The sequence below is a fragment of the Maniola jurtina genome, chromosome 19 (assembly GCF_905333055.1).
Source record: "Maniola jurtina chromosome 19, ilManJurt1.1, whole genome shotgun sequence".
Lineage (NCBI taxonomy): Eukaryota > Metazoa > Arthropoda > Insecta > Lepidoptera > Nymphalidae > Maniola > Maniola jurtina.
Window position 1 is genome coordinate 11,858,918 of NC_060047.1, and position 27,610 is coordinate 11,886,527.

The 27,610-nt window shown below is 37.8% G+C and overlaps 1 protein-coding gene and 2 long non-coding RNA genes across 5 annotated transcripts in view; 1 reads left to right on the forward strand and 2 right to left on the reverse strand.

Annotated features, from left to right (window-relative positions):
* The window catches only part of LOC123875258 (homeobox protein homothorax), a 476,104-nt gene that overhangs the window by 252,578 nt on the left and 195,916 nt on the right, over positions 1-27,610 (forward strand). For all 3 annotated transcript variants that reach the window (XM_045921002.1, XM_045921003.1, XM_045921004.1), the window contains exon 8: positions 4,135-4,143. In XM_045921002.1, coding sequence (XP_045776958.1) covers positions 4,135-4,143 — 9 coding nt within the window. The remainder of the gene's footprint in view (positions 1-4,134; positions 4,144-27,610) is intronic.
* LOC123875263 lies at positions 218-23,183 on the reverse strand. The gene is made up of 3 exons (XR_006798114.1): positions 23,108-23,183; positions 15,996-16,006; positions 218-227 (listed from the first exon to the last, which is right to left on the reverse strand). It is a non-coding gene; the product is annotated as an uncharacterized LOC123875263 (long non-coding RNA).
* Positions 24,046-27,610, reverse strand: part of LOC123875265 — a 29,534-nt gene continuing 25,969 nt past the window's right edge. Inside the window, exon 4 of the long non-coding RNA XR_006798116.1 lies at positions 24,046-24,072. This is a non-coding gene — a long non-coding RNA (uncharacterized LOC123875265). The remainder of the gene's footprint in view (positions 24,073-27,610) is intronic.

The following is a 27,610-nucleotide window of genomic DNA, read 5'->3' on the forward strand; positions in this document are numbered from 1 at the left end:
GACCGCTCTCTGAGACGAAGGAAAAAACTTCTTTAAGCGTATGACCACACTAAAGACATTTTGCTACAACTTTTAGCTCACTTTGTATACAACATGAAATTACTATACAAAATGCTGATATTACAAAAAATTCCAGAGGCCGATGTTGATGGTATAATTGTACTGATTGACATAAAGCTGTCTGTAATTCATTCTTGACGTGTGCATCCTTATGATAATAATATGATCTAGATCTAGTATTTATTCGATAAAAAGACTAGCATCAACTACGAGTGTGATCAACCCTGTACCAACTTAGACAACAACTTAGCAATATCATAGCTGGAAATGTGTTTTGATTCAATTTATTTTTAATTTAATATTAAAGTTTTGAATAGATACATAGATATTTGTGTAGGGTTTACGCACCTTTTGACACCTTCGAGCGTGCTTTAAAAAAAGACGCGCCGTAACCAGAAATGAGGAGATCCATAGAAAAACTAAATCCCTCCCAGAGGTCTATGTCCAACTAGACTAGGCCAGGTCTAGGTATCGGTTAATGATATGTAAGCCTCAACGGTTATAGGAGCGGACTGAAATCGGAAAGTTGTTGTACCCACTCCTAGCACAAGCTTTACGCTTAGTTGGAGGGGAAAGGGGAATGTTAGTCATAATCAAAATGACTAATATTCTTTTGAAAAAAAAAACCCGGTCAAGTGCGAGTCGGACTCGCATACCAAGGGTTTCATACCATCGTACAAGAGTAACCACAAATTCACTGTTATCGGATTTATTCCTTTACTTGTGCTATAAGACCCACCTACCTACCAAACGTGATTCTAGGTTAACGGGAAGTACCCTATAGGTTTTCTTGACAGACACGACAGACGGACAGACAGACAGACAACGAAGTGATCCTATAAGGGTTCCTTTTTCCTTTTGAGGTACGGAACCCTAAAAATGATTACGATGATACACACTGAGGACAAAAAGTTGTTAGACAAAAAGTCTACAGTCTGTTCCTATGGTTAATTATTTATTTAGCAGTGCTTGTTGCCCGCGGATCCGCTCCGCTGGCCGAGGCTATAAAGTTTCATTAATGGTGTGCTAAAACAACATTGTAAAGATTCCGCGAGGAAATAAGATTGCCATGCTCAGTTATTTTGCAATTGTGGAATAAAAATTGTGGTATCTTTTTTGTTCAGCGTGCTATGATTGAACTACGTAAGTATAAGAAGGTACTATTAAACATTCTGTGATATAAGGCCGCTTGTAAGTGAATTATTATTGTTATTTATGGGAAATAAAATCTTTACATTTAAACCTAAGTAAGTAGATAGATTTTTTTTTATCGTAGAAACCTACTGTACCCTACCTAGCTAATGAAAGAGAAATGGGTTTGACTTTTTTGCTCTACCACGCTACCATAAGTGCAGTACCATTTTTTGGCTATATCTATACTAATAAATAAAATTGGAGTGTCTGTCTGTAATTTCGAAATAACTACCTCATATTAAGCTCATATGGTTATTTGAACGATACCATAACTGAATCACACGTTTTTAAAATTTTTGTCTGTCTGTCTGTCTGTCTGTTTGAAAAGGCTAATCTTTGGAACGGCTGAACCGATTTTGACGGGACTTTCACAGGCAAGTAGAGGATTGACCAGGGCGTAAAATAGGCTACTTTTTTAACCGACTTTTAAAAAGGGAGTTGTGTTTTTCTACCTATGTACACCGAAATCTCCGAGATTTCTGAACCGATTTGCGTCATTTCTTTTTTAATCGATAGAGGAACTTTGCGACATTGTTTCATAAAAAATTTGGAGTCCAACTCCTCAATCCTGATGCTGCAGGGGATCTGACCAATCCACGCGGGCGAAGCTGTGGGCATCAGCTAGTTAGTTAATAAATTAAAACTATAAGCCATGAAATAAATTAAAAATGTAACATATAGTGACTATGTAGTTTGTGACTGTAGTCAAATGCAAGCCGCTTTCTTGAAAGCTTGCTATGGACACTTACTGCACTTGCTGGACGTTTATATTTTATGCACGCGTGGATGCGTTACTAAAAAGATGAATGTAAACTGACCTTTATTTTTTTTTATTTTACGATGGCAGTTTAAAAGAAACCCTCTAATCGTTTTCTACGTGTATCGTGGCGACAACGACGTACCGGAACGCTAAGTCGCTTGCCGCGTCTTACCAATCGGGTGGTCACCAGCCGCGACCGAAGCCTGCCACTAGACAAAACCAGAGAATGTATTAACAGGGCTCTCTCCGTCACTCGTTTCATACAATCGTAGTTCCAATTTCATTTGACTATTAAGCAACCAAAGTCCATGAAATTTTGCAGACATTTTCTAGAAACTAATATCTGTCTGTGGTGTTTTAGATTTTTCTAAAAATATCTAGTTTTAAAATTACAGGGGCTCAAGGATTTGTATGAAATTTTTTAAGACCGCGTAACTTTGAAACCGAATATTTTAACAGAAATCTGGAAAACCACAGACATAGATATTAGTTTCTAGAATATGTCTGCAAAATTTCATGGACTTTGGTTGCTTAATATTCAAATGAAATTGGAACTACGATTGTATGTGACGGAGAGAGCCCTCTTAACATTTGACGCCTGCAAGTTACGTCGAAGCCTTGACGTTTGTTAGAAGTTCCCCAATGGTCATTTGATTCGCGCGGCTGAAGCCGACGGCAAATGCTAGTCAATTCTATTTTCTACCGGAGGATGCCCGCGACTTCATCCGCGTGGATTTAGGTTTTTTAACATCCATTGGGAACTCTTCGATTTTCCGGAATAAAAAGTTGCCTATATCAATTACAGGGACACAAGCTACCTTGGTACCTTTCATATTTAAATCGGTTAAGTGGATGGGTCTTTAGGAATCCGTAGGAATTCTTTGATTTTTCGGGATAAAAGTAACCGATACCCCGTCCCCGGGATATAAGCTAACTCTGTACCAAATTTAGTCATAATCGGTTAAACTGTTGGGCCGTGAAAAGCTAGCAGACAGATAGACAGGCAGACACACGTTCGCATTTATAATATTAGTATGGATCAAAGCAGGATCGAGCTGTTCTGTAGGTATGGGTCGTCACCTGTCAACCTGTCAAGAGCTGTCACTTCAATCCAACTCGATATGATAACGCACTCTGCCTCTAAGAATTGATAACGAGTGATAAGAATCCAATATACCTACCAAGTTTACTTTGTATCTTGTGTAACGGTTCTTAAGAGTCTAAAGAGTTATCCATACTTCCATACTAATATTATAAATGCGAAAGTGTGTCTGTCTGTCTGCTTGCTTTTCACGGCCCAAAAGTTTAACCGATTTAAATGAAAGGCACAGAGTTAGCTTACATCCCGGAGAAGGACATAGGCAACGCTTTATCCCGGAGAACCAAAGAGTTCCCACGGGATTTTTAAAAACCTACGTATAAATCCACGCGGACGGAGTCTTGACTGCCAAATTTTTTAGAAACTACGGATTTATTAGTGCCAGTACAAGCATAAGGTAGGGTACCTTATGCTTGTACTGGCACACACTTGACTATTTTTTGATTATGTAAATACTAAATACATAATTATAAATTGCCAAAAAATTGGTAAAAACGTCACTATGGCTTAGGTCAATTTGTAAGCGACTTCTAAAATGGAGGTGGTTCCCTTTTTACCAGACTACGGCAAAGCCGAAAGGAAGGGTTATGATTTTAACAGTCTTTGTATGTATGCATGTAAATATGTATGTATGTTTTTTTTAATATGTATGTAAACTTACGCCGATTCTCTGAGATGTCTGAATCGATTTGCAAATTTTTTTTACACTATAAAGTTTTAGTCATTATTTTCATTTTCGCCCCCGTCTTTCCATTATCGACATTTTTGACCTAGTCCTTTCACCAAAGGATGCCTGTGGAGATCGTTTTAAGGAATAAGGCCGCCTTTGTATACAATTATTTTTAGTTTATAGATTTTTGTTTTTCTTGGTTTTTTCTCTTTTTGTGTGCAATAAAGTCTTCTATCTATCTATCTATCCATCTATCTATCTATCTATTTATATATCTATCTCTGTGTAGAGAAATCCGTCGGACTCCGATTTTTTGATTTTGGTCTGATGATGATATTTTCCTTGTTCCAGATGCCATGGGTAAGTGCAGTGCCAGACACGTGGGAGCCACATAAATCACGCGAGCCCGTAAAAACGATCATGTTCACAAAAATTTCCAATCTTCATAAAAATCCAAAAATAATTACCTACGGTCGACCGGCCGGCTTTTTTTTTATTTTAGTCTTTTTCAACGCGAAATAAGGTAATCGGGTGTAGGGTTACCAGATCTACTTGACAATAAAATCTGACAAGAGATCTAGACAAATCCCTGAATTTTCCCATATTTTAACGAATTCAAGACCTCTCAAATTATTACCAAGAAGTTTGCCATAAAGCCAATAGTTTTGCAGTTTCTTACATGGTTTATTTATGCACAAACTTGCCTCAAAATTTGGCTTAAAATAGAAATGGAATTAAGGGTCATAACTCTGAAATGTAATTGTAGGTAATTTTATTGTAAATGTATTTTATGTAAGGATAAATTACTGACTGATGAGGATGACTGATGATTAGGAACAGCATTCCGAACCAGTGGTAAGTTATTTTGACGATTCAAAAGCACTTGTAACAGTTTATTTGAATAAAAATATATTCTATTCTATTCTATTTTATTCTATGCGGACAGAATATAATGGAGATAACCGATATCTGGCTTAGTTATATGTAGAATAAGTAGATCTAGAAAAACAAATAACAGATTAATATCCGAAATACGATTGGATGGAAAAGCTCGTAAGAAGTGCTCGTAAGGCTAAAATTCCGGACATGTCAGCAAATTTTCCTGTAATGTGGTAACCCTGAACGAGCAACACTAGGAGTCGGTCGGGGATTCGCCTCGCGTCATAAACTTTGATTAGGTCATTAAAGCATGTTAATTTATTAGCGTTCGAACAACTTTCATTTGTAATAAACACACAAAAATCGCCCATAAAACTTTTACGTTACCGTTCTTTATTGGTCGAGGCGCTCGCGAGCTTTTACGACGTTTTAAAACGTAAAATGTAGCCACATGTGACTGATCGAAAATCACCTTTGCGCTCATTAATTCACGGTTCATTGTAGGTAATAACTTTGGGTGATTATTTGAAAACTAATTTTCAAAAATTCAAAAAAAAGAATTTCGGTCATTTCGCTAACAATTAAAATCGCGTTCAGGAACCGCAACATACAAAATAAATTAAGAATTAAAAAAATATATATATTAAATATACTTACATCATTTTATAAAAGATAGCAAGATATTAAGAAAATCATAGAGGAGTCCAAGACGCACAAACAGTTATAGTGCCCAAGGAAAGTAAGTAAGGCTAGGTAAATTGTGAAGTTTCAATTGGTATGATCTGTGACATTAAAATATAAATTCTAGGTAAGTATACCTGTTTTTTTTTTAATATTAAAATAGAACTCTACTGATCGGTGTTCTAGCACTTAAAAGCTCGCCCGAAAACCTTGCAATGCAAACAAATAAATTAAAAATCATAACCCTTCCTTTCGGCTTTGCCGTAGTCGGGTAAATAACGAAAATTAATTTTAAAATGTACTTATTACGGTTCACGAAACTCGGAATAATAAAATCGGGAATCGATTGTTTTCATATCGTATTCGTATTCATACACGCTGTCGGGAATGACGTATTCATTCCAATTTCAAAAATCAAGCAGCGCTCGGATCCGTTTTAATTTTAAAATTTTGTCAGTTCGGAAACGGGGTATTCATTTGGCGCGAAATCCACGCGATGCATAAAATAAATTAAATTCAAACAATATCAATCGGACACGGGAACACACTCAGGCGTTTTCGTTTTGCTATTTATCATAAAATATGGACGCGCTGAAATTAAATGTTGCGCTCCTCTTCTGACGCGTTATGTGTGATAGGGACGGATGAGGTTTACTTTTTTCTTTATTTCAAATCGTGTTATCGACTTGTCCGTCTGTTAGCATCTACAGATATGCCAACTTCCAACTCGAAAAGGTCGGCCTCCGACATCGCTATGTTGGTTGGTCGAAGTACAGATAATATTTTATTTTACTAAAGACGTAAAATCGTGGGATTTGTTTTTAACCCCCGACCCAAAAAGAGGGGTGTTATAAGTTTGACGTGTGTATCTGTGTATCTGTGTGTCTGTGTAAGGTTAGATAACCGTAAGGTTCATAATATTATGTCAATAGACAAATGTCAAGCTGTCAAGATGGACGTTGCCTAAATACATAATTATTTATTTGAAAATGATGTTTTGGAAAACTCAGATACTTTGGATCGTCGGGGGTGTTATAAATTTTTAATTTACACTTGTTATTGGCTTGTAAGCTACACTTACCCACGACTTTATACACGTGGAATATAATTTTCAAATCTTTTGGGGTTTCCGTAGGACTATCTATACTTACGTAGGTATTTTATTATAATGTAGCTAATGGCTTTAACATTTAGAGAAACTGATTGAGTACAGATACACTTTCGCACAAATAGATAGGTAGATAATATTATTAGAACAGAAAACTAACGGGTTGGAACTTGGAAGTATCAAATCGACAGCCAAGTTTATAGATAAGTTTCAAGACGGTTGTACAGTATTTAAGAACTAAGTAACAGTCCGTACCTACTAATAATAATAGGAATGATTTTTTACCATATTGTGACATCTTAACTGGAAATACAATATTATTATTAAATGTATTTTTAATACAATTTGTAGTAAGTACTAAGAAGTTAGATAAATAAATTTGAAAAAATCATAACAACAAACAAATTATTATCTTGAATACCATAATATTACAATTGACAGTTCTGTTGACAGTTGGCCTCAGATTGGTCGCATCATACGTCCTATTTACTGGTTGTTAGTGTCGGGAGCCAACATGTCGGCACATCTGTAGACGTTATCGGCTTGTAGGTCTGTATGTTGATTTGTTCGTGTCAGTATCATACAATATTAATTACTGCTGTAATGAGCTTCGTTTCTTTCAAGATGATTGTGATCTACACACTCTGGTGTTATTATAGCTACAGCATCTACCTATGTTATTATTAAAATACCTACTATAAAAAGATTTATTAGGGCTATACTGTAACCATATTCTAACAGATAATTAAAAAACGTAAATAGGTACAAGTAGGTGCAACCTATGTGTCTACCTATCTAGTCATATTTAGAAAATATCACAAAGAAAACACACAGGTCAAACACATAACCCTTCTTTGGGCTTCGCCGCACTCGGGTAATAAAGGCGGGCTCTACAGTCTTTGAATCTAGCAAAGAATTTTTTTTTAATTGAAAGTATTCGGTACAATAAAACTTAAAGCTATTACTGAACAAATCATGGCTGCGTGAAATGGTGCCAAGAATACTTTATGCATTTCTATGCTGGACAGCCAGGCTGATCCTTTGCACAAGCAGTAAGCCAGCCCTTCTATCACTAGATGAGGCTATTTTTGGACTGTCGGGGATTCGATCCCGGGCACGTACCTCTAACTTTTCAAATTCCTGTGCGTTTCAAACAATAAAATATCACTAATTGCCTTAACGGTGAAGGAAAACATTGTGAGGAAACCTGCATATCTGAGAGTTCTCCATAATATTCTTAGAGGTGTGTGAGTCTACCAATCTATTGCTAGCGTGGTAGACTAAATAGGTATAGCCAAATATCATTCTTAGAGGAAACCAGTTGTCAGTAGTGGGCCAGCGAAGGGTTAGTGACTTTGGTCCTTCTAAAAGTCTCTCCATTTCGAATCTTATCCTCAACAAATACTTACTATACCTACCTACCTAGGTACTAACTTTAAAACCAAATAACATTCACCTAGTTAACGTCTGATTAAACAGTCAAGTTAATATTTCGCATTAAAATGGCGTACTAAACCAACAGGTGATAATTAAGACATCAAGCTGATAACTGTCTGTGTAAATAACTAAATTACGTATCACTGGTTATCTTTGTTGACACGTTTCGTGGTTACAACGTTACTGGTGACGCCATCTGTTGAGGAGTTCCACAAGCTGGGAGAAAGTCAATAAAAACTGATTTCCCAGACCCGCCGCCCAAACCACCACAGAATATACAGCGTATTTTTTTTTTAACTTGGACAGTATGGGGAAATCTGAAACCATAGAAGATACAGGGAAAGCGTCTTAGCAACCATTTGCTCTTTTTTTATGAAAACAATTTTGGCGGAGTAAATTTTTTGGTCAAGCGTGAGTTGTCCATAACCAGTAACAAAAACGACAAGGCTTTAGCGCTACAGTGGCATGCGTCAAATTTTATCTACATTTGACCCTAGGTAGGCTAAATAGACTACAGTGCCCGGCAGGAAATATTGTATATCGAACTTAAGAAAGAGATAACGATTTCGTGACGAAACGTCACATAGGTATGAATGACAGAGACAACGCTCTGCGAAGCTGAAATCTCTTTCTAAAGTGCAATATATCCCGCCGGGCACTGTAGATCTCTTTGATATCACGTCATAACACCTAGCCTTATTTGATAAATGTTGATTTTCCCCACGATAAAAAAAAATGAAAAAAAAGGACCAGAATGAGCTAGAGTGAGGAAACTCTCGGTAGTTTCCTCACTCTAGCTCACTCTGGTAGTAGGTACTGTAAGGCACGTTTATATTATAAAAACATGTAGGTATAGACAAGTAGGATACATTAGGAACGGTATCCGTGTTGGTCGGTTATGGAACCATTAATCACGAACGCCCGTGGGCAGTGATTACAAGACAACAGCTAAACACAGACAGACGTTCGGTCCCTCCACGTAATTAGATATAGAGATGGCTTTTTAACATTGTTTTGGGTATTGGAAACTTGTTAGATTATATTGGATTTTTTTACATTCCCAATCAGATTAGATTTGCTCGAAGTAAAAACCGGTCAAGTGCGAGTCGGACTCGCTCACGAAGGGTTCCGTATCATCGTATAAGAAATAATATTTTTAAAACTTTTTTAATTTCTTGATTATTAGTTGTTATAGCGGCAATGAAAATACACAGTCCTCAACTCTTACTATTTCAACTTTCAACTCTCAACCTTTCATGAAGTATAACCCGCTGACAGACGAACGAACGGGCGGACCTTCTATTTTTTTTTTTTAGTCTATCAGTAAAACTACTTTTTATTCCTTGAAAATTCCGAGGTAAAAAATTGGTTGTCTGTAAAGTCGGTTTACTGACGATAGTTGAACGTGACAACAAAGGCCGATTGTGCTTCTTTGTCGCTCGTTCCGCGCTCTCGCTTGCACTTCAAGCCTTACATGGAACGCCTCAGAGCGAGGTAACGCCGCATGAGTCATGTTTTTTCGTGCGTGCAGCCGGCTCTATCGAATTATAAGACGTTGTCACGTCAAAAGTAGATTTAATAGCAATTGACTCTTAGACAGACCAGACAGTTCATTTGCCCAACTTCATAAAATAGACGTGCCTACTAAAACCTAACAATATAATATCTATAATAATTTATTATAATAATTTATGACGTAATATTAACTCATTCCTCTTAATTTATGACATGACTTTCTTTCGTACACATTATTATTTATTTCTCCATTAATTTTCTATCTAACAACCAGTTCCCAATCAGTACCAAATGGCGTAAAAACTCCAAACCAACCTCATAAATAACAGACAGAAAAACTGGACAAGTGCGAGTCGTACCCGCACACGGAGGACCCGTACCATCATATTCTAAAAGAAATACCTAATACTATGTACATTTTAATTTTTTAATTTGTATGGCGGCCAGTTTGAAATTTTTATTACCTATGGTGTGATAGTAGAAATACACTACCAAAATTTCATAATTTATTACGGTTCATGAGAAGATACAGCCCGCTAACAGACAGACAGACGCAGACGGTCTGACGGACGGACAGCGGAGGCTTAGTAATAGATAGGTCCCGTAAGCACCGTTCGGGTAGGGAACCCTGAAAATTGACGCCAATTAACTTTGAGCTAGTAGGTGAGGCTGTATGAAAATATTATACAAATTAACTAATCAGAAATGGCGGTAAACACATTTAGCTTTACCCGTTAATATCCAGATAAGGTAAGGTCAAGCGCTTGCCTAGGTATATATGTAGTGATTTAAAAAAAAAACGTACCTACGCGCTGTAACTTAGGTAGATATCTACTGTTATTTAGATAAATGAAGGTAACAATAATGTAAAAACCAGTCAGGAATTTTCAGAAATTCTATGGTCTCACACTCGGAAATTCCAATCAATAACTACTTTTTATGTTTTTATATTTAACCACTTTTTAAAAAATTTCAAAAGAAAAACTGTACTATAATATGCTATGCCCAGTTAAAACCTACTGTTTACTAAGCTATTATTACACTGATCGCGAGCAATTTGCTGTTATCCTTTGAGGAGTTCTGTTCTTTGTCTCCGAAGATGTTCATCAGATCTTCGCCAAAAAATGGGACCAACTGCAAAGTATACCCTTTCAAACAAAAAAAAAAATCGGTCCAGGCGTCTTAGAGTAATCCGGTAACATACATAAAAAAAAAGATTCCGACAAATTGAGAACCTCAGCCTTTTTTCGAAGTCGGTTAAAAATAGGATGGCAGTAATTTGAACAGTACAAAATAATAAATTTTTTAAACTAATGCTTGCCATGCTACTCAATTTTTTTACTAAAATGAGGAACCGCGAAACACTGTTGGCGGTAAAAAAAACTCTACATTAATTTAATTGTGTAGGTATCGGGTAACACAATTATTGCATGCAATAATCGCCACTTATTCAAATACCGAATGTCATTAAAGCCAGCTTAAGCGTTTCGACCGAAAACCGCCGTCGCGTCGATAACACACAATTTATATGTCAATACGGAAGCTGGCAACACCATTAGATAAATATTCAACATTATAAATAAACCACGACCTATCCAACGTGTATAAAAACACAAAAACTATAATATAAATTATGAAAAACATTACACATAGCCACACGCGCAGTAAACGTCATGACGATCAGCTGATCAAATATATTGCTACTATAAAAAGTGAAAACGCAAACCACTCGCCCCCGTGCCTCTGTCCCTTTCGATCTTATCTGTACGTCGTACACAAGAAAGAGACGGAGACAAGGTAGGCCGCGCCGTCGCGTAAAATGATATATTAATGTCAGCTGCGTTTAGGACCTCGTGAGTCTACAAAATAATAGATGGTCACAAATAAATTACTCGGCGAGTGCATTTCTGAACGAAATTCGGGCGGGCGTCGACCTCGACCGTGGCGCGTAAATCACGATTGATAAACGACTCGCGAAGGTCGCCATCTTGGATATCGCGTTCGAAATTTGAATCTCTGCGATACAACCGTTTTTTTTCAACGTGTCAACGTAACGTTTAGCGGTTTTTCGTGACTCCAACGGGTTGTTAACAATAACAATAAAATAAATGGAATTTTGCGAAGGAAACGTACCTACGTCTCCTTGAGACGGAGAACGAGCTATATTGTGCTCCTTTTTATAGAGGAACGCAATCTGCCTGGATAATTTTATTATGGTCTGCTCTCATAATAAACTATAATAAACCACAAGTGTAAATTAAAAATTTATAACACCCCCGACAAGTGTAGGTTACAGTAACTAGAAAAGAGCTGATAACATTCAAACGGCTGAACCGATTTTTTTGGATTATAGCTAAGAACACTCTCAATCAAACCACCTTTCAAAAAAAAAAATTAAAATCGGTGCATTAGTTTAGGAGCTACGATGCCACCGACAGATACACAGGTACACATGTCAAACTTATAACACCCCTCTTTTGGGTCGGGGGTTAAAAATATGTATCCAAATTATGATTAATGTAACACTGTGTGCCTTTTTGTCACCTTTTCAAAACTACTGAGGTACCTAACTGTAATTGCGGGTAATAAATAGGTCCATCTAGTAGCTAGTACTTAGGTAAAGAAGATATAAGTAATAATATGAGGAGCTAGCAATCAAAACGGTGTAATTGCACTTTTGATCAAAATACTTTTTTCTTCAATCCGAACGATTTTGGCCTACTGAATACAAATCTAAACACAATTCTAAGCAAAACGCTTTAGGTTATTTCAGTACTTACTGAAATTCCAAAATCCAAATTTCATGGTTTCGATCCTTGAATAAAATCTGTCTAAAACTTTTAAAATTGAGCCCAAACTCAAGCCCAAACTTAATAATTTCTAGATCTTGTTCGACGAAAAAGGTGCAATTACAGTATAGTTTCAGCAGTTTTTGCTCCTCCTGTAAAATTTTATTTCGTTTAATTACTTATACCGTTTTGTTTGCCAGATCCTCACATTATAAAGCCAGCCAAGAACCGTAGTTCAATCCAGCGGCCGGCGGCTTTTCAATGAAATCGCATTATAAATAACAAACCTGGGCAATCGAAAAGAGCCGAAAACGTAAACAACATCGAAATTAGACGCAAACTTTTCAACAATCCTCATTTAGAGGAGTGCCTCAAAAACTTGCTACGTTTGGCGTCGGGGCTCTGCGGGGGAGGGGAGCGGGGGCTGGGGGACAGGGTTACCAGACGGTGGAAATATTCCGAAGCTTTCAGGAATTTTGGTCCTATAATACTAGAATACTTTGCGTTTGTTTGATTTTGGAATCACACGTCCTAAATTTATCATCATCAGCCTGTGGACGTCCACTGTTGGACATAGGCCTTCCCTATAGAGCGCCACCACACCCGGTCCTCAGCTTCCTCATCCAGCCACTTCCCGCCAGCCGCTTTATAAACTGACGGTAAGAAATGATGCCGGCATTCACTCATGATTTAAAATGATAAAAGTATCAATAATGTGAGTGTACTTTGTAAAGTATGACCTTTTTAGATGAGTATATAGGTTATCGGTGTTTTACAGGATATAATATTTTAGAGAGTGTGATCAGGAGCTTTTAGATCTTGAGCCGTTCACCTTTTTACTAACGTACCGCAAGACGCGAGCCGGGCGAGTTTCCACCCCTATGTAGTCGACATACTCACACGAAATGCTTTGCGTCATCATTCCTTATATGCTTGGCTAAGGTTTGGAATACTCTTCCGAGACCAGTGTTTCCTATATTCCTACCAATTCCTTACAATCCGGGTCTCTTTAGAACCAGAGTGAATAGGCACCTAGACAAACGCGTCCAATCTTAGGCCACATTGTCACTTTCCACCAGGTGTCATCGTGGTCAAGCATGCACCTTAGTGCCTAACACAGTAAGATCAAGTAACAAGAAAATTAACAATTAAATTCGTCCTTACTTCGCTCGCGGTTACTGAGTTTGCCTATGTTATGTCGTCGTTGATTGAAATCTCACGCATTGGACTGTCACCCCACTTACAATTTCTAGCAAAAGCTTTACCAATGTTTTAGTTTGAAGAGAAAAGAGAAGAAATATATTTCGTCGTGTTTAATACGTCTATTTATTTAAATATCATTATATTATTGGATCTGGTAACCCTATCCGGGGGGGCAGGTACGGGGGAAAGAGGGGGCCCTCTGTAACTAAATTTTGAACTGTCACGTAGATTAATGATGCTAGGCCCGTGCGATACGCGCTAATGCCGGCAGATTATTGGGGATAAGACCAATGCTCGCGGTTTTTGGGTTTTCGGGGGTGTTGTTGCTAAATTCATAGATTTAGGACTACTTTGACTATCAAAACTTCACTTCACTGAGTAAGATTTCCGTTTTCTTTGAAAAGGTAGAGTTTTTCTTTTTTTGATTTCGGTAGGAATTTCGCAGTTTTTCCATTCTGTAGGAAATCGGCAATATACGATAATAGTTAAGGCGTCGGAATCCTATTCGAGGGATTAAAGCTCTGATCGCGGGCATGCACCTTTAACTTTTCTTCACAGTGCGTTTTAAGCAATTAAATATCACTAACGGTGAATGAAAACATCGTGAGGAAACCTGCACGCTTGAGAGTTCTCTTTAAAGTTCTCAAAGATGTGTGAAGTCTGCCAATCCTCACTTGGTCAGCGTGGTAGACTATGGGCCAAACCTCTTCTCTTCTGAGCGGAGACCCGTGCTCAGTAGTGAGCCGGAGAAAGGTTGAAGATGATGAGCTAAATTATTGAACACTACTGTCTGTAAGTATCCAGGTTTCCGCACCACACAAAAGATTCTTATGCGTAGTACTATCCTTATAGGATACTTAAAAGTTAGTAATAAATAATTTACTTGAGTATAACTTGTAGAATTACTGAGGCTTACAATAATTTAAACATCCTTACGTGACACTCGCAAATTATTTACACATGGTTGCCACACCTGAAACCCATAAACGAAGACTTTAATTGAATTTAAAATATTTAATACCAGCAGATGCTTTTTGTATATAAATGAAACGAGGTTGTAATATTATGTTGAATCGATCATTATACAAATTAGTTTATTTTATTCTGTTACATAATTATTATTATGTATGTAAATAAAATTGGTTTTGCAGCTTTTCGATCGGACCAGATATTAAATTAAATAGGTGTAAAAACAGTGAAAGTTAAGTACTTCCGTTGTTTAGTATTTTAATATTTCTGAAGGCATAACATTATACCTACGTTTAATTACTTAACCATTCCATAAACAAATGAACTGAAAGGAGTAACAGATTGACAAGATTTATTTTGTATATACTTACCTAGTTAAATATCAGAAGTGTGATATTATAGGATATTATTCATCCCGAGAAATCAAGTCATTCCTCGGGATTTTTAAAACAAAATCCACGCGGACTCATTTAATTTGAATTAAGTTTTGATGTGAAATTGGCAAAGATCTGTCTTTTGATATTAAATCTACCAATATTTTAAGATCGCAGTCCACTAGGAATCAGTTAACAATAGCGAAAAAGCAAACATCAGCCTTGAGTAGTTATATTTTAAAAATCTAAAAAAGCTAAAATAAAATATAATTGGTTCAGGATTAGTAAGTATAGGTAAATTGTCGTTTTTTTTCTAAAATATCTAACAGGGTTTTCCTAATTCGCTAAAGTTCAATGTAAGTTTTAAGTAGGGTTACTACACTCCCACATAGTCTTAAATTAAACAAAAATACAATTCACAGTCTTATCTGCTCTATTGCCATAGTAAGCGCGGCGCGAGGGTACAGAATGGATTTCGGAAATCGATTGCTTCCAAAAATATTTACAGGGACCACGTGCACACCCGCCATGCCACACCACGCCACGCCACGCCACGCCACGGCGCGCCACTCACTAACTAACCAACCAACTAATTTTAAATACAACGCAAGTTTTTCCAACGCAACAACAGTTTAAATTGTTAATTACATCAAACTGAGGCAGGACCCCGTTCGACCAAAATAGATAGGTACTAAGCTAGATTTAAAAAGTGGGTGTCTGGATCTGGAGGAATCAAAGAATCAAAAGGAACAAAAGAAGAAGGGCTTTGGTTGGCTTTTTTGGGTGAATAGATAAAGGACATTTATTTATTATTTCAGCCGATTTTCTGTTGGTAAATAATCTAACGAAAGCGGTGACTGCCTAGTTTGGTGGGGGGGGGGGGGATGCTCTGTCTGGAGCATCAGAAAACCTAGACATGGGATCACTAGGCTTGCATGCAAGGCTGATTTATGCTAAATCTTTGAAAATAAACAAACTAAACCTATATAATAAGCGGGGTGATGATACCAAAATTACCAGGCTAACATGAGCAAGCAGCAGGTTTTGAGAGGAGGTAATTAACAGTAGCGACATCTGGTGGTGGCAGCGCGGCGGGGTGTCTTGCATCGTCTTGCGAACCCAGCTAATACAATGCTATTGGTAGGAATACCATGGTATTAGTTTAATGTGGGATAGACCTGTTAAATTCCAGAGTTAGATCTTGTCTCGATAAAATAAAATAAGTGTCTATCAATTAAGCAGTAACATTTGGAATACTTTGATCATAACTACATGAGTATCTTTAATTCTAATTGATGAAAGAACGTTAGTTGATTTTTAAAAAAATTGAATTGAAATTGGCGAATATATTGTGTTTAAAATTAAACTGTTTATCCTTAACTGGAGTTGTGATAAAGTTTTTACGATGTTATTCATATTTGAGTTGTTAAAAATGTGCTTTAATAGATGCTTTTATCACTCAAAACGTTAACGTTCCGGCAATCTGGCTACTCGTTGTTATGAATATAGTGAGGCGACTAAGAAGGACTTAACCTTATGGGTTAGTGCATAGTGATTAATGAAAGTGTAAGTCTGAAAAAACACGTGAACAAAGTGATATCCCTATATTTAGATGTGTCAAGGGACAATTTATTTAATTTATAAGTTAAGGTTAAGTTAAGTCTACTAATTAGTCAAAAATGAGGCTAGATCGTAGTTTAATTTAGTAAGTAGTTTATTGGCACTTAGTACCTAATAACAAAAAAAAAACTTAATTCTTCTAAAACAGTTCTTTCTTCAAATCAGTTCTTTTCATTCCTAGTTCTTTCGATTTCACCAAGGACATGTCCTCATTAAACTAAACTCATTGTCGCCATACAGTGTTACAATACATTGCTAGACGAGTGATACTACATACAATTTGAGAATGTAGATCGTAATCTCTCGTCTGCAACGGATTTGCTTATCCTGCTATTACGAGATGATTATCATTTTTAAACTGTAACTACAGAGTTACGTATATTTTTTGCAATCAGAACATGCCTAATTTATTAAATACATATTTTTCTTTCGTACATATTCCATTATAATGCCGTTCTAGAATCTAGTGGAATCACACTAATATTATAAAGGCGAAAGTTTGTGTGTGTGTGTGTGTGTGTGTGTGTGTGTGTGTGTGTGTGTGTGTGTGTGTGTGTGTGTGTGTGTGTGTGTGTGTGTGTGTGTGTGTGTGTGTGTGTGTGTGTGTGTGTATGTTTGTTACTCCTTCACGCAAAAACCACTGAACGGATTTGGCTGAAATTCAGAATGGAGATAGATTATACCCTGGATTAGCACATAGGCTACTTATTATCCCGGAAAATCAAAGAGTTCCCACGGGATTTCAAAAACCTAAATCCACGCGGACGAAGTCGCGGGCGTCAGCTAGTGTAAAATAAAAACTATATAAATCACAGTTTTAATCTAGACAAAAGACGATATAGGTAGGACCCTCAAACCCCGATTGCCATCTCAACCTGTCGCGGAGTATAGCTACATACTCTACTTACTTTACATTAGGTAAGTAACAACATTCAGTTAATATTTTTTTCGACTTGGTCTTCTAGGGATTCGAATTTTCGAGATGTAGGTCACACGAATCCGCGAACGCGGTATTTTCCTTCCATTAAAGGTCGCCGGTATCAATCCCGATCGTTACTCAATCAATTGTTTTAATTATGTAAAAATCTGGAGTACCTATACCTATAAGTGTCCTCCTATTTCAATCTTTACCATTGATACGTATGCTCTTATTTTTTTGGGCCTGCTCGTTTTCTCGCTATTAATATACAAAAAAGGCAACCAATCAGTTACAAAGAAGACGTGTGTCTGTCTGCATATCCGTACCGCCAAAAAACCGGTAACAATTTGATTTCTCGATTATCGCAAACTTACGTGCCGCCTAATAGCGGATGCGTTTATATAATTTAACTTTTTATAGCGTAAGAGTCCATGTATGCGTTTTATTCAGGTAAAATGTGATCAAAAGATCCTACTAATATTATAAAAGCGAAAGTTTGTATGTATGGATGGATGTTTGTTACTCATTCACGCAAAAACTACTGGACGGATTAAGCTGAAATTTAAAGTGGAGATAGATTATACCTTGGATTAACACCTAGGCTACTTTTAATTCCGGAAAAATCAATAAGTTCCCACGGGATTTTTAAAAACCTATATCCACGGGAATGAAGTCGCGGGCATCAGCTAGTAACATATATTACATATCTACTACCTAAATGAGTACGAATGAGACAGTCAGAAGGCGGACTACAAAATGCCTATTTGTTTCCAACAGGATTACCATTGCTATTCGAGCTTTCAGCTCTTATCAAATACCACCAACTATTTGCTCGTGGGCACTCAGACTATTTTATGATACTTTTAATTTAAAAAGTCACGAACGAACGTCTTCGATTTTTTTTAATTCTTAATGAGCCAAAGAGCAACGACCTAGAAAGTGGGTCCTTTTGTACATTATACGTATAATATGCTTGTATATGTATAATTTAGGTATATGTTGCTGTACAGTCGGGCCCGTGTCATACCCGCTTGTATATTTTTTTCAAAGTCGGCATGAATAATCACATTTTTCTATACGTTCCGCATTTATTCGAGCGTTTAAACGTAACGGCGTAAACACAATGAATGGTCGGGTGGAAATCAAACCTTAAATTTATGCGCATAAAGTGTGTATTTAAGTGGCGGTGGTAGGCTTCGTGAATTTTGAGTGAACGTAGGGCTGTCTCTTCAAAGTTTAGGGAATACATGCAAGCAAACACGTATATTCAATTGGCCCTAGCTCTGTCCTCTGGAAACTTTGGCACTCGTTACCATGACCTTTAAATATATATAAAAAGGAAAAGCTGACTGACTGACTGATTGATCTATCAACGCACAGCTCAAACGACTGGACGGATCGGGCTGAAATTCAGCTAGCAGATAAGTATTATGACTTAGACATCCGCTAAGAAAGTATTTTTGAAAATTCAACCCCTAAAGGGATAAAATAGGGCTTTTAAATTTATGTATTCCTCGCGGGAATAAGCTAGTATAAAATAAAGTACTACTAAGCCATCATTTGTGATTCGTTCATAATCTCAATGGGGATCCACAGTCCACACTGCCATATTTATCCCGCCAGGCGCACAAGCGAACCGGCCAATCCAACCAGCTATACTGAGCGGTAAAGTACAAACGCCATTATTTTAATTGTACGAGCTTCTAGGTATCATACATTTTTGAATAGTTCAAGAAACAATCGAATCACAAAATTGTATTCATACCTATCAACAATACCTAGCAACTATAGCAAACAAACAAAACAAAGTTGATTTTGACATTGACATTAGCCAGACCTCTTGTGGCGCCTTTTGAGTTCAGTTTAGCCTGTGGATCTCCATTCTGTTGGATTTGGGCCCATTTTGACCATCATTCTTCCCTTGGGGTCGCGTCGCCAGCCCTGCGCGAGCGGCACCGTACCGCCCGCAGTACTACGTCCGCCGATCCTCGTGACTGGCACAATTCTGCTCTGAAGTAGGTGTATTTTTGCTTTTTTATTACGCCCCGTAATCCCCGAGTGTACCATGTTAGATTTATATTTATACATTATTATCATTATTTTTGCGAACTGTATTTTTTTATGAACTACTAGCCGACCCGAGTGGAATTTGATATGCCTACCTACATCCTATATTACTTCTGGATAAATGGCCTTCCAATAATGGTGAAAGAATTATTAAAATCGGTTTAGTAATTCTTTATTCTTTAACAAGACGCAGCTTCGCCCGCGTGTAGGTATTTAGGTTTTTAAAAATCCCGTGGGAAAATTTTGATTTTCCAGGACAAAAGTAGCCTATCCGTAACAGCCTGTCCCCACGGATGATGAGTACTTTAAATATCACCAGATTGCAGACAGAAACTCCAATTATTTGTATCTATATCTATACATATTTAAATATAGATTTTTGCGATTTTAGTTTCAGTGTTTATCGATTACAAACAAACAAATCTTTCCTCTTAGTAAATACTAGCTGACGCCCGCGACTTCGTCCGCGTGGATTTAGGTTTTTCGAAATCCCGTGGGAACTCTTTGGTTTTCCGGGATAAAAAGTAGCCTATGTGCTAATCCAGGATATTATCTATCTCCATTCCGAATTTCTGCCAAATCCATCCAGTAGTTTTTGCGTGAAGGAGTAACAAACATACACACACACACACACACACACATACAAACTTTCGCCTTTATAATATTAATGTGATTATAGATCATGTATACCCAGTGACGATACAGTTGTTTCCCGATAACTTGTTTGGGCAAATCGCAAATAGCACTTTTCCTATGTCAAGAGAAAATGGTTTTAGGGAAAAATACTGAGTAATAATCTTTTCTGAAGAATTTAGGCCTTAGTGTAACCACGCTGGCTATTTTAATAAAGATGTCTTACTGAGAGATGTCTTACTGATGTCAGAATGAGTGTAAGTATTTGGGCTGAATAAACACTGTAAAGAAAGACCTTGTAGTAGTTTTTCCCTTTAAGAGGGCTCTCTCCGTCACTCGTTTCATACAATCGTAGTTCCAATTTCATTTGAATATTAAGCAAACAAAGTCTATGAAATTTTGCAGACATATTCTAGAAACTAAAATCTATGTCTGAGGTTTTCCAGATTTCAGTTAAAATATTCGGTTTCAAAGTTACGCGGTCTTAAAAATTTTCATACAAATCTTTGAGCCCCTGTAATTTTAAAACTACATATTTTTAGAAAAATCTAAAACACCACAGACACAGATATTAGTTTCTAGAATATGTCTGCAAAATTTCATGGACTTTGGTTGTTTAATATTCAAATGAAATTGGAACTACGATTGTATGAAACGAGTGACGGAGAGAGCCCTGTTAAATTTTCTCAGTACGAGGGGGCACTTGTCCAAATGAATATAAAACGCTGTGAAATACGGAGGGTGTGTTTTAGTAATGGTACTTTGATGACGATCGCACGTGGACAGCGACTTGCTGTAATGCGATCGACAATACACTGTTGAAGATACGACCTACGGGAATGGTGACAGAGAGGAGGGGCGATAATCGTGAAGGAAACGAAAAAAAAACGCCAATTATAGTACCGACCTACAACAGTCTCCGACCGCCATGTTGGAGGAAAAAAGGAAGGAACACATATAAAAAAAATGGTGAAGGAAAACATCGTATGGAAACTTGTATACCAGAGAGTTCTCCATGATGTTTTCAAAGGTGTGTGAAGTGCGCCGCTCTGCATTTGGCCAGGATGGTGGCCTAAGCCCTTCTCATTCTAAGAGGACACCAGGCGTTGGGTAGAGATTTATACCGGCAACCGCTGAGTTTCTTGCTGGCTCTTCTCGGTAGGGAAGGCGTTCCGAACCAGTGGTAGATGCTCTTGACGATCAAAAGTACTTGTAAAAGTCTAATTGAATAAAAGTATTTTGAATACATACTTACATCTTACTGAAACGCTGAATAACTTCGTTTGGTATCATCAACCATCGCAAGCGCACTACTGAGCAGTAAGCACAGATCTCCTCTCGGAATGAGAAGGGTTTAGTTATAGCCAGCCAGTAGCCACGATACCTTAGTGCGGATTGGCTTACTTTACTTACCTTGGAGAACATTATAGAGAATTCTCTAGTCTTAAGAGGGGTCTCTCCGTCACTCGCTCCATACAAACGTAGTTCCAATTTCATTTGAATATTAAGTAACCAAAATCCATGAAATTTTGCAGACATATTCTAGAAACTAATATCTATGCCTGTGGTTTTCCAGATTTCTGTTAAAATATTCGGTTTCAAAGTTACGCGGTCTTAAAAATTCACATACAAATCTTTGAGTCCCTGTAATTTTAAAACTACATATTTTTGAAAAATCTAAAACACCACAGGCACAGATATTAGTTTCTAGAATATGTCTGCAAAATTTCATGGACTTTGGTTGCTTAATATTCAAATGAAATTGGAACTACGATTGTATGGAGTAAGTGACGGAGAGAAACCTGTTAAGCTTTTTCCTCGCGATGTTTTCCTCCACCGTTCACTGAAGGCTTTTACGTCAATAACCCAAAGTCAAGAGGTGCACTTTAAACGGAAAGACCATCTGAACAAATTGAAATTACGAATTATGGTAATACAATCTTTTCGTATCACGTTGTAATTATGTAATTGATTCTATTGGATTTCAATAAGTAAAACCAAGGTCAGCATTGTAGTATTAATAACCTAATGAACTCCGATTACACTACTTTAGCAACATTGTGTGCTCGGGAAGCCTTAGTTAGCAAAATAACTGAATTAATTCAATTCTTGCACGAACAGTGTAATGCTGAGTTCTGAAAGAAATCGGGAAGCCAACGAAAAACATTCAATACCTACCTAAATGATCACGCAAATCATAATGTGCTGCAATAAATAACCTTTTAGGACTGCCATACCCTTTCCAGGTTAGCCCGCTTCCATCTTAGACTGCATCATCACTTAACACCAGGTGACTTGTATCTAAATAAAAAAAGAGCATCATCATTTGACGATCTCCCTGGCGCACTCCTAGAATGGGGAGGGCTTAGGCCATAGTTCCACCGTGCCGGAATGAAAAGTGTTTCATTTTCGTATCGGTCATTTTGAAATTTTTATTGTTTGTTGATATAGCGGCAATAGAAAATACAGACTTATTCTGTGAAAATTTCAACTCGCTACCTATTACCGTTCACGACATAATATAGCCTGCTGACAGACAAACGGACGGATGGACGGACGGTCAGGCGAAATCTTAGTAATGGGGTTCCCTTCGGGCACGGTACCTTAAAAATGTAGAGCAACTAACGCGAACAAAGTCGCGGGCAAACTAGTTGCATATCAAATAGTGACGTAATAACACTCCGCTGCGAATGATCGATGGCGCGCTGTCAAACTGACAGTGTCAAGGTCGAGTTTGACAGCTGTCAAATCGCCCAGACAGCGGTTGTCAAAGTGGGGCACGTTGAAAAACGCGGGGCCTGTCATGGCGTAATGGATAGCTCTGCGTTGCCCGTGTCATGACTCCATATTTGTTGCGGGGCCAACGAACTCAGCCGGTCGATATTTTTTTTTCATTTGTTACTAGGTGTTAAATGCGACTTTGGTTGCGTGGAACTTATTTTCTAATTAATTTATTTCCCTATCTTTTAAAATAGAATAGAATATATTATAATTCAAGTGAACTTTTACAAGTGTTTTAGAATCTTCAAAATAATTTCCCACTGGTTTTCGCAATGGCGTTCCTACTGAGCATAACCAGCAAGAAACTCGGCGGTTGCTCGCCGGTGATAGCCTAGCTAGATGTTAAGACGTCGTTGGCCTCCTATTCAGGGGTGTGGGGTTCGATTCGGGACACGCACCTCTAACTTTCTGAAGCTATGTGCGTTTTAAGCAATTACCTAAATATCAATTGCTTTAACGGTGAAAGAAATCATTGTGAGGAAACTTGCATGCCTGAGAGTTCTCCGTAATCTTCACAAAGGAACGTGAAGTCTGCCAATCCGCACTGGGCCAGCGTGGCAGACTATGGCCTAAACCCATCTTCCTCATTCTGAGAGGAGACTCACACTCAGTAGTGGGCCGAAACCGGATATCGAATAGGAAGCTGCAGCTCGATTGCGATAGAATGACAGCTACAATGTCACGATCGCCTTTGATTGCTTGACGCTCGCTCACTATTGGTTACAATGCATTGTTGCAACAAGAATACCATCAATTCAGCCAATCACAACAATTGCGACTGTAATAATGATTGATACAGGTTTTCCGGAATAGACCTACAGATGTCTTGACTGTTAATCGCTATAAAATTTTGTAACTTACGAGACATTTCACCGCGATTAAGCCTCATCGGGTGATAAAAGGGCTGGCGCATTTTTTGCGCAACGGATCAGCCTGGCTGTCCAGCGCGGAAATGCAGCCAGTATTCTTGGCACCATTCCACGCAGGCATGATTTGTATATTAGTTAGATAGGGCTAGCTTTAAGTGTTGTTGTAATATTTTAATTAAAGTACCTACCTATTACTTTAAGAATTAACATAACAATATTATTTTTGGATTGAACGCAGTCGTAGGTGATCATTTTTTGGCTCGCAAGTTGACAGGCTATTCACCCACACTAGCGCAAAGTACGCCACTTTGGAATTCTGTGACATAAGCTATTAATCTCTTACGTTAATTAGATAGAGGGGACTTGAATATGTTTACAACTAGCTTATGACTCTTTTACACAATGGAGTAGTGAAATGACTTTTAGTTTTTATTTTTATATTACACTTTAAATCTTTACTAATGTTATGAATGCGAAATCATATCTGTCTGTTAGTTATCTTTTTATGGCTGGTTTAAGCAATTTTGTCGAAAATTGGTACTTACTTACGTACTTACAGAAAATTGTTGAAAAAAAAAAGTCAAAAAGTCAAAATTTAGATATTTATTTCATGTAGGTATTATAAGTAACAACTATAGTCTTTTATGTTACATCGGGTGACATCGATGACTCTACCACCGGTTCGGAAAATAGCTTCTACTGGGAAGAGCCTGCAAGAAACTCAACAGTTGCTCTTTTCAAACATAAAATAATTTTTACATAAAACACGTAAATTCATTGATCTTGATATAAAACGAAGTTAGCGATTAATTTCGGTTCGCAGCGGTCACACAAAGTTCACATTCCACAGTAACGTGAACTCTGCCAATAAATTAAGCGGCCGTCATGTATTCCCTCAAAGACAGCTATCTGGGAAATTCCAGCTGGCTACGTAGCAAGATATTTTCGGCCGCAAACAAGGAAGAGCGTCGTAACTTCGTGAGCTAAGCGATTTTGACATCGTCTAAAAACAAACACTACCTTAGGCACTTGTCCCACCGCCAACGAGAAAGCGACTAGCTATGTACTATCTTCACGCTCAAGAAACGAACAGTCGATATTAATCAATATAATTATAATAGTTTATTTAGCCAGAATATCGTAAATGCAACATACTTAATATAATCATTAAAATTAATCTTTTAAGAATCAATATTATATCAACACAGTCATGTCCTGTCAAGCATGGCGTGCGAAATCATGGCGTATAAAATTACTGTGATTCCGTGTCAATAGAACAAGTGTAAATTAAAAATTTATAACACCAACGACAAGTGAAGGTTACAGTAACTAGAAAAGAGCTGATAACTCTCAAACTCACTCCTACATAGCCCACACTTATCAAAACTACGCACTCGTTTCTCGTCAACTCATTTCTAGTTTTTACTTGACTGCGCCACGCAAAGGAGAAGTTATGTGTTCATCAGTCTATATGTTTCATTTGTGTTTCCTTGTAACGCACTCGTTAGTTCAAGTCATTTCTCGCTAATCGTCGGCGGTGGGACAAGTGCCTAACTGTAGGTACAATATCGATCTGAGTTTGACTCCGTAGACTGTAGTTCTGTAGTCTGTACCTACGGATGATGTACCTAGAATACATCCCCCCAGGCAAGGCATCGACCCTTTCCTCCGCCGAGCGAATTCATACTCTATTTTTCACGTTTCATGATCTCTTTTCGTTTGACAGTTACAAGCTTTCTTATGACGATTTTCTGTCTGTGGGACATTGCACGTTTTCGATAAGAGAGTATAAGACTGGTCCAGTCGCGGGATAATGTTTCTTATAGGCGTTAGGCTAAGGTGGCGATGGGCGGTTTCCCGCCCTATCTTTGGGCGGGCGTAATTAGCTTGGCTTTAAAAATGCATTTTTTTATTACTCACTTTTTTCACGGTCGGCTGCCAGTGTTAGGGTATTATCGTTACTATGTTATTTTGATGACCGTCCGCGCAGTGGTTAACGCGCTGATAAGTGGGAGGTCCTGGGTTCGATTTCCGGCAGGGGCAATGTAATTCCTAACTTGTCTCTGGTCTGGTCTAGTGAGAGGCTTCTGCCGTGGCTAGTTACCAACATACTGGCAAAGCAGTGCCGCCTAGTGACCTAGCGTTCCAGTACGATGCCGCGTAGAAACTTTACTGCTTTAACTTAAACTGCACCATCACTTACCACCAGGTGAGATTGCAGGCAAGGGCTAACTTGTAACGGTATAAAAAACTCACGGTTTTCATGGTCTGCTGATGTTAAATTATTGTTAAGTACATATTATAATTATTTCTGCATGTAATAGACATTATAGAGACGGATATATAGGTATTTTGTTGAAGCAATTCCAAATTCTTGTACTTAATGTAACTTCGCATAATTTATTTAGCTCCGAATGTTGGGAACCTTTGACTTTGCTAATTCAATTGACGCCCCAACGTTTCTGTTTATTGTTCATGCAGAATTTATATCTAAGTTACTTATTTACAACAACATGGAGCTCGCGACTTCGTTCGTGTAGGTTCCAGATTTTCCGGATATCGCTCCGGAATGGAAGGTATCTCCCGGCTCAGTAGATGATGCCCGCGGCTTCTTCGACATGGATTTAGGTTTCTAAAATCTTGTGGGAACTATTTAATTTTCAAAAGTAAAAAGTAGCCTTAGTATTAACCATTCGTTCCTGGCATGGAAGCAACTACTGTACCAAATTTCATTAAAATCGGTTAAATAGATAAAAAGCTAACAGATAGACGAGCAGACACACTTCTTATCCTAAGAGGAGATGCGTCTCAGCAGTGAGTTCCTTTTTTAGGGGTCCGTACTCAAAGGGTAAGCCAACGGGACCCTATTTAGCCTTTGCTGTCCGTCTGTCTGCCAGCGGGCTGCATCTCGTGAACCATAATAGGTAGAGAGTTGAAATTTTCACAGAATTTGTATTTCTATTGCTGCTATAAATCAAAAAAAAATCGAAATGGCCGCCATAAAAATTTAAATGAAAGTATTATTTCTTGTACGATGATACGGATCCATTCGTTTGTGACTCCGACTGGTACTTGACAGGTTTTTTACAAGTCTTTTGGTCTCATCAAAAGTCTACTGTCATAAGTCATTGCAAGTCTTTTACTGGTATTACCTAACTAATGCGACCAAGAGAGATGAGTCTGTTTTTTCACGACCAAGTTCAAATTCAAATTCAAAATAGAATAGAATAGAATAGAATAGATTTTTATTCATATAGACTTTTACAAGTGCTTTTGAATCGTCAAATAATTTACCACTGGTTCGGAATGCCGTTCCTACCGAGAAGAACCAGCAAGAAACTCGGCGGCTGCTCAAATTATTTTTATTCAATTAGGCTTTTACAAGTTCATCAGATAGTCAGTTTACTAGCAAGAAAAACAGCAATCCATTGATGAGTTTGAGGCGCAAAATACCTATGGGCAGGAATTTTTACATAAATTTAATTTCCCGGAGCAGACCCGGGCCGCGGGGGGGGGGGTGGGGGGGGGGCGATAAGGGATCGAAGCGACTCGCAGAGCTATGGGCGCACCATTAAGGAAATTGCTTTATAGACCTGAGGATATTGGCTGCCTATGTACCTATACGTAGGTACTTTCTACCTTTTGAGGTTCTGGGGCGTTATAACGGACGCTGCAAAAATGCCACGAGTTTTTCTTTATTGAAAAGTTACAATTCGCCCCGGCTTCGCCTGGGTGAAATTTCGCTCTGAATTTTCCGAGTGGGTTCTACAATAGAATAAATAAATAAATATTCTTTTATTCGGGACTATGGTTATAGCGCAAACACGGTACACAGAATGAATACAAATACTTATATCTACTAATAAATGAAACTTAAATACTTACCTAAAACTTAACTTACTGAGCAATAGACAAGAACTACTTTCTTCTCTCTTCTTTCTTCTCTCTGGGCTGGTTTCCGCATTTAAACGTTTCCGTCTGTT